Genomic DNA, 7726 nt, shown 5'->3' on the forward strand with positions numbered 1-7726 from the left:
TGATTGTCCGAAAAAATAACTCAAGTACAAATGCGCCCTCCCCAAAAATAGACAGGGGAGGCTTTCACAATGAACGAGCACATATGGACATATGGGGAAAATATCCCCATCTGTTTCCTCCCATATTTGGTGGAACGGAAGAGAGAAACCATCTACAAACTTTTAACTGCTTTAGTCGAACAAGTAGCTCCATGGCGGTGTCTCGACGCCACCGAGCTCGAGGTCTTCCCGCCACGGTCTGGTGTCCGGCGACTCCATGAACAGGCCCTCCGAGTAGCACGATCCGGCATCGATGCCGCCAAACCAGTGCTCATTCAACAGCTCGCTGGACATGAACAGGGCGCTCGGCGCCGGCGAGCCATCGATTTCCTTCTCGTCATCGGTTGTCCGCGCAGGGGACAATGGTGCCATGGACGCGACCGGGTGCTGCCTTTGGAACGCCAGGACGGCGACGGCGACGGCGTCCTTGATCTCCTTGGCGGTGCTGAACGGGCCGGCGAGGACGGGGAGCATCCGCCAGGCGGAGTCGGCGAAGTTGAGGCAAGCGGCGCGGCCGGAGAGCGCGAGAACGGCGGCGTCGTGCGCGCGCGCTGCCATCTCGGCGGTGGTGAAGGTGCCGAGCCAGAGCCTGGAGCCCCTCATCCCGAGCACGCGCACCTCGCACACCCACCGGCCGGCGGGGCCCCGTCGCCGCACGCCGCGGTACAGCGGGTGGCGCGTCTCCTTGAACTTGGTCCGGCCGGCCGGCCGCTTCGGCGGCTCCGACCACACCGTCCTGTGCCCATCACACGGGGAGGTGGCGTCGGCGGCGTCCATCGGTCGATCGCAGTGTCGCCGGGAGCCTGTCGACCGTGGAGTAATTAAGCAGCGAGGTAGCTTAGCGTGTTTAGCTGCTGCGTTGAGACTTGAGAGAGATGGATGCTGGAGAGAGGGGCGGTGAGGTTTGGTTGGATGAGGAAACGGCGGAGTATATATAGCTGAGAGCATCTCCAGCCGCGTCCTCAACAGGCTCCCCCGGCGACTTTTTCGGCGCCGGCGCCGAAAAAAACGGTCCAGTCGCGCCCCCAGGACGACGAAAAGCGCCGGTTCGGTCATTTTTTCCGCCCGGCGCGCTTGGGGGCTCCGGCGGAAGGGAAAAGCGCGGCTGACCCATGCCGTCAGGTGAAAAGTCCAGATTTTCTTCCCCGACTCGCCTCCCACCCCCCGCGCTCTCGGCCGCCACTAGGTATATCCCGGCGCCGCCCCGCCGCCCTTCACCGGTAGATAGCCATTCCCCGCCGGAAAAATAGCAGAGGTTCGGCGCGGCAGCCCCTCCGACACCAGCTGGGCGTTTCCGGCCGCCGTTTCCGGCCGCGGAGGGGCAGTTTAGCGGCGGGTGCACGCCCACCGCGCGCAAGGTGTTCGGCGATTTGCCTGCCTCGGCGATGGACTCGGATGACGAGGAAGTGCTCGCCGCGCTGCTGGAGGAGGAAGCCGAGGCCGACGTCCAGGAAGAAGAGCATCTCATGGTGCCCGCCGCCCTCGCCTAGCTGCTGGCGAGCAATGAAAAGCCGCGGCGAGGTGGCTCGGCGCCGGGGCGGGTGAAAGCAAAGAACCGGCATCGTCTCGAAGGCTACTGCATGCTCTACTCCGACTACTTCGCCGATGCTCCACTTCACGACCATCAAAAACCCTATGCCTGGAGGCAAGAACGCCTGGTTTGCGAAGATTCAGGAGGCTTGCAGGAAGGATGTCGAGCGGGTATTTGGTGTGCTCCAATCTCGATTTGCTGTTCCGGTACCCCGCTCAGACCTGGTCGAAAGATCAAATGTGGGAGATCATGACTTGCTGTGTCATCTTGCACAACATGATCATTGAGAGCGAGCAGGAAGAGCCAGTGTTTGACACTGAACCATACCACAGGCAGGGTCCTCTTGCCCAAGTTGATCACCAGCTACCGGCAACCTGGACTGCCTACCTCAGTATGCGTCAGGAGATCCGAGAACCACAGGTGCTTCATCAACTGCAGCAAGATCTTATAGAGCACCTATGGAGGCTCAAGGGCGACACCGGGCGCGACGTGTGATGAAATATGAGTTTTTATTTGTTGAACTATATAATTTGTATTGAACTATTTGTTGTTGAACTATTTTGTTGAAGTATTTGAATTTTCTGTGATGAAATATGTGATAAAAAATATTTATGTTGATAATTGAACGCCGAGCCACGGCGAACCACGCCGAATATGGGCCTATTCTCGCTCATATGAGCCTTTTTCGTCGAAATGGGGCTTCAAAAATGGGCCAAAATCAGCGACTGGGGCGAGCTGGGGGCGACGACTAGGCGCAAAACCGCCACCAGCGCCGAACGAATCGCCGGCTCGCCTTCAGGGGCGATTTTTATGCTGCGTGGGGACCAACGGCTGGAGATGCTCTGAGTGGTGGTTGCTCGCCGTAGGGCGGAAGGGGATTAGCGCGGGGAGTGGTGGGGTCACGCGCTCAGTGACATTAGCTTGAACGCCTACGTGGAGCAACATCTGGCCATATAATCTGCACCACATGCAAGGACAAGCATACTAGTAGCACTAGATCTTTTTCTTTTCTTCCGTCGAACAAGTATCTTAGTTGAGGCGACACTTCACATCCAAGCATCTTTTGTGGCGAAAATTAATGAATAAAATAAGCATCTTGGCATATCTTTCGGAGCTCTGTTGGCCATAGCATCGACGGAGGAGGCCCAGAGCGCGACGTAACTGTGCCACGAGGCGCGTTCAGAGCGCAGCGCCTGCTTCCTCACACTCACACTCACACTCACACTCACCCACTGTCGACTGAGTGACCAAATGAAAAGGACAGCTCGCTTATAGCGGCAAGGATTTTTGTGACATGAAATCGGGAAAAGATCCAGGGCTACGGTAGTTCAAAGCTTCTGGATTAGGAGTGAAGTCTGAAATAAATCTTAAATTTGTATGCCTCGTTCAAATCGAATCTTCACCTTCGAATCCCTGAAATCTGTACCATATACTCTTTAATCCCGGTCACTTCTAACCCTGAACCCGTTTGGCGCACCGGGAAAAGATCATTCCCGACCAAAATCATAGGATTCTCTCACTGACATGCATACCCCACTGGCATATTCATTTTCATCCTTTTTTTAGTTGTATTCATCTTCATCCTTAGTCCATGCTAGAGTTGTGCTGGCCGAAAAAAAGAAAAATCTTTTGAAGTATTTTGCGGATTTGCTCCGGTATATAGCTTTGGCCGGGACCCACGTAGTAACAAAGAAAACGTAAAAAAGATAAAAGAAATTCCATGCGTGCTTTCTTCTTTCTCTGGCTCCCTCTGTCAGTCTGTCCTACCCAATATTGAATATCTGATCCATCAAATCCATGGCCAAAGAAGGTGGATCTGTATGCTGCTTAGCAAAAATGAGATCTCAATGCTCTCTTTTGATCATACATCCCGTTTTCCCCTTCGATTAGGTCTTCTAATGTTCCAATTTGTAAGCTCAGATCTTGATGGGTAAGATAAAAGGAGAGACAAGAATTGTGGAGTCCACTTTGCCTTCAGCTTGCAGGGGATGGAACTCTCACCCGTCTACCCATGGCCCCGGCACCGCAAAGAACGTCTCGTCGTCCACGTCGCGTACTACGTCGACCCAGCCATGTACGCGTCCGTACTCTTGCCCGCCGTTTGCCACGGTCTGGCCGGCCACTGGAATCTGCCGCGTCAGCAGCCACTTCGCCGCCATGCTGGCCCAGTGCCTCTTCCCAGATTCCACGCACTCGCCCCTCGAGCCCGACGCCTCGTTGGCTGCGGCGGAGCACGCTGGTGAGCTCTACAGCCAGTTCCATAAGGCCACCAAGGACAAATGGTCAACCCGGTGGGGATTGGCTTTCCTGTGCAACTAACTGGTCTAAACTGCTACAGGTTTGAGGCAGGGTTGAGCTTGACCGGGATCAGAGAGCACAGGGTATGAATTTCAAGGATTCAGAGGTAAGGGTTTAATTTCGACGGGTAGTATGAGTTTAGGATTTATTTTAGACTTCACTTCTGGATTAGCGTACTTGACCACCGCCTTTTAGACCAAGCAACAGAAGGTATACCCGTTATAGTCTCACCACATGTGAACGACTACGCCTGTTTTTGGAAACATTTTTGCGAGTCATCAACAACCCGTTATTTGTAGCCAATTTGTGATGTTTGCTGGGGTGTATTTTTCAAGTCAATATACTAACTAGTTTCAAAATACTCCGCATATAAAGGATTACTTCCTCAGTCCCAAAATAAGTGTCTCAACTTTAGTAGTACAACTTTATAACACACTTATTTTGAGACGAAGGGGGTACTTTATTAATATACGCCAAAGTTAACTGCCAAATATGCTCCAAATCTACGGCTATAGCACGATTACTTGGTGGTCCTTGGATCGTGATCGTGCGCCTCTCCGCTTGCCCACATTCTCAAATTTCCATTAGTTTTCTTTCCTGTATTTTTCTCAAGTTGTGTTACTCCCAGCACGCTCTGTTCCTGCATTATGGTGTTTCTTTTTTTTCATAGATTCCTTTGCAGACTTTTATGGGAATCCAGTTTTATCACCTAGATCCACTAAAAACTTATTCTCGGAAGGTGAGAAATTATATGTGCATAGGATTCCAACCCAGGACTCCATAGAAGTCAGTTGGCCCAATAACCAACTCAACAAACTTCAGTTATTGTCAAATAGCAGAAAACTAATCAATTTGACCCTAATTTACTAGAGCATCATATTTATTAAAGAGAACTCTTCAGGTTTTTTCTCATGGGGGTTCTCTTGTGTTCAACTTCATGTTGAGAAAGTAAAGCATCCCAGGGACGCTCCGACGATGGTGAGGGTGTTGTTGGTGGATCAACGGTCTTGTACAGGAGATGTAGTCGGAGAGGTAGCGTATGTTTGCAAAGTGTGGGTGGCAGGGCATCTCGAGGTGGAACCCGACTACATCTTCGTAGTACTTCATGCGAGAGGGGACGTCGCAACGGAGACTGCATGTAGTTATGAACAGATCAATTATGTACTTATCAAAGTACACATGTTATAATTATCAGCATGGTTATTATTTAGTTATTGGGGTGCATATCCTATATTTACCTACATGGTTATTATTTACTTACTCACCTGCAAACGCTTCAGTTACCACGTCTACGACTAGCCCTTCTAGGATTTTGTTTTGCTCTTGTGACTTTGTTGGTCATTTTAAAATGTTGCAATATTTAATTGAATGATGTGTGCAACGATCCATGCCAAGGCCGGGGGTTCCAGCCCTCTTTACAGGTGGGTCCAGCGTGTTGTTGTGTCAATTTGGTTGTGATTGCGATAATGAAGCGAGGTTTTGGTTATATGTTACACCAGACTCCAAAAGTTTTGCTCATGTTTTTGCATAATTAGCATTTGAATTTATGATTTTTTTAAAATTTGATGTTTTTCTTTTGCGAAAAGTATACAACATATGCGTCATTAGTATAAATTCACTATAGATGTAGGGGTTGTATCTCAAAACACGAAGGTGCATGCCCGAGTGCATGCTTCCTGGTGCAAAAATGTTGGTATGTCTCCTGAATATATTTTGAGAATCTGAGCCTACTCTCAGGTTGGATATATGTTTTCCTTCAAAATTATCTTAGGTAGCCTCATTTGGTTAAATTTCACCGGACCACAGCGATTTCAGGAGGAGGGTGGGGATTACGTCGCCATTTTTGCACTCGTGCGATATAGACACTGTTTTTTGGAAGAGCATGACTACGTGACATGACACTCAGTTTTTTTTAGCCGAGTTTGGGTGACATGGAACTCTTGGCCGACTTGGACGCCGAGTTTGGGTTGATGGGGAATTCCGGTTGATGGTAGTATGCCGTGTGGTGCGTCCAACCTCCAACGTGGACAAGGCAGATCAACCACGCGTGACTCCATCCATACCTTTTGTTTGGCTAGCAATGCTTAGAGAAAGGCACAAGCAAACGTCACGCTATAGTAGCACACTGGTCACTGGCATCACAGAAATATCTAAACTAAGGTGACATGTCACAACGCATCTTGGCCATACAGTTCAGGAGGAAGGCGAGAGCTTGGCCCTATATGATCACGGTCCAGCGCTCGATCGAGATCGTGGCTGAACGTTTCCGTGCCCCCTCCCTCGCCAAATAATGCGACATCTCGCGTGGCTGCTTGCGTTTTCTTTTCTTTTTCTTTTGAGCTGGGCGTGGCTGCGTAAGTTTTTTTTAAGAGCAGCCCTGAAGCATCACAGTAACGGTGAAAGGCAAAAGGAAAGCCATGGCAGATGGGCCTGGGACGCGTCAACAGCGACGGGCTCTGGCTCCGCAAAGGCTATATCTCGCTTATAGCAAGCCCGATGAAAGACTCTCCTGAAGCATATAGAGTAACAGGACGGCCAATTAGCGCAGGACTGCCGGTAGCCACTGCGCCATTGTCCGGTCCGTGTTAAGTTAGTATGTCACGATATAGTTAAAGAAAAAGAGTTTTTCTTCCACTGGTTTTTCTGGGTTTATTTTGTTTTTGCTTTTTGTTCTTCAACGAATTTTCTTCATTTCTTTCTATGCTTTTACTAGTATTTTTTTATCTTTTTCGTTTTTCACTAGCTTTTTTCTTCATTATCTTCAGTTTTGTTTGTTTCTTTTCTCGTTTTCATTGGTTTTTTCTGTTTTTCTCTTGGCGTTTCAATGTTTTTCTATACGCATTTTTGGTATATAACTAATATATTTTTCTAATAAGCATTTAATAAATTTAAAGTACAATATTAATATTTGTTGAACACATCGTTAACATTTTTTATATACATTTTAAACATTTTTTAAATGCTTGATTAAAAGTTTTCAAACACTATATTAAATTTTTTAATACATCATCAATATTTTTCATATACACATTTAACATTTTTAAATACAAGGTCAACCTTTTTCTATAAACATTTCACTTTTTTCAATTGCTTGATTAACATTTTTGAAATACAAGTTTAATATTTTTCGAATACATGGTCAACATTTTTCTATACACTTTTAACATTTTTCAAATTCTTAATTAAAATTGTTTGAATACATGGTCAACATTTTTTCTATACACAGTTAGCATCTCTCAAATGCTTGATTAACATTTTTCAAATACATGATTTTTTCCAAATGCTTGGATTACTTTTGAAAATACATGATCAAGTTTTTCCATACACATTTTTTTTAAATACTTGGATTAATTTTTCTTCAAATGCATGATTAACTTTTCTTTCAAATGTTTTTTACGTAAAGTATTTTTGTAATATATTTATTTAGAATATTTGGAAGTTTAAACAAAAGTAAACAAGGAAAGCAAAAACAAAAAAACAAAAAAGAAAGCAAGGTCGTGGCCGCCCGCGCGCTTGGGCCGACCCATCTGGCGCCTCCCTTCACGCCTTTTACAAAAAGAACTCCACATATTCTGCAAAAGCACTCGGCTTAAACACAAGGCTCGGCAAAGTACTTGTCACGTCGCCAGCCCCACCACGCTTGTTTGCTCCGTAACCGTGAGCTCTACAAGTCAAGTGGACTTTAATGTCATACTCATCTTACATGCGCCTTTTCTTTATAAAACATACCAAATATGTAAGGCGAGTGTCCAATATAACACACTTGACTTAGTTCTGTATATTATTCGAGGCCCTAGACCCTTCATCTCACAGTTATAAGCACGACGCGACCTGCGCCTGACCCTCCTCGGCCTCAAC

General features: G+C 47.4%; 1 protein-coding gene across 1 annotated transcript; it reads right to left on the bottom strand.

The window, feature by feature from the left end:
• Positions 1-931, bottom strand: LOC109753244 (dehydration-responsive element-binding protein 1B). The gene has a single exon (XM_020312156.4). It carries the CDS (start codon positions 814-816, stop codon positions 172-174), a length of 645 nt encoding a protein of 214 aa, XP_020167745.1. The 5' UTR covers positions 817-931; the 3' UTR covers positions 1-171.
• Between the last annotated feature and the right edge of the window lie 6795 nt (positions 932-7726).

The sequence above is a fragment of the Aegilops tauschii genome, chromosome 5 (genome assembly GCF_002575655.3).
Source record: "Aegilops tauschii subsp. strangulata cultivar AL8/78 chromosome 5, Aet v6.0, whole genome shotgun sequence".
Lineage (NCBI taxonomy): Eukaryota > Viridiplantae > Streptophyta > Magnoliopsida > Poales > Poaceae > Aegilops > Aegilops tauschii.

Bases quoted from the DNA above. Each gene is read 5' to 3' on its own strand.
- LOC109753244 (XM_020312156.4), bottom strand. From the start codon at position 816: ATGGACGCCGCCGACGCCACCTCCCCGTGTGATGGGCACAGGACGGTG.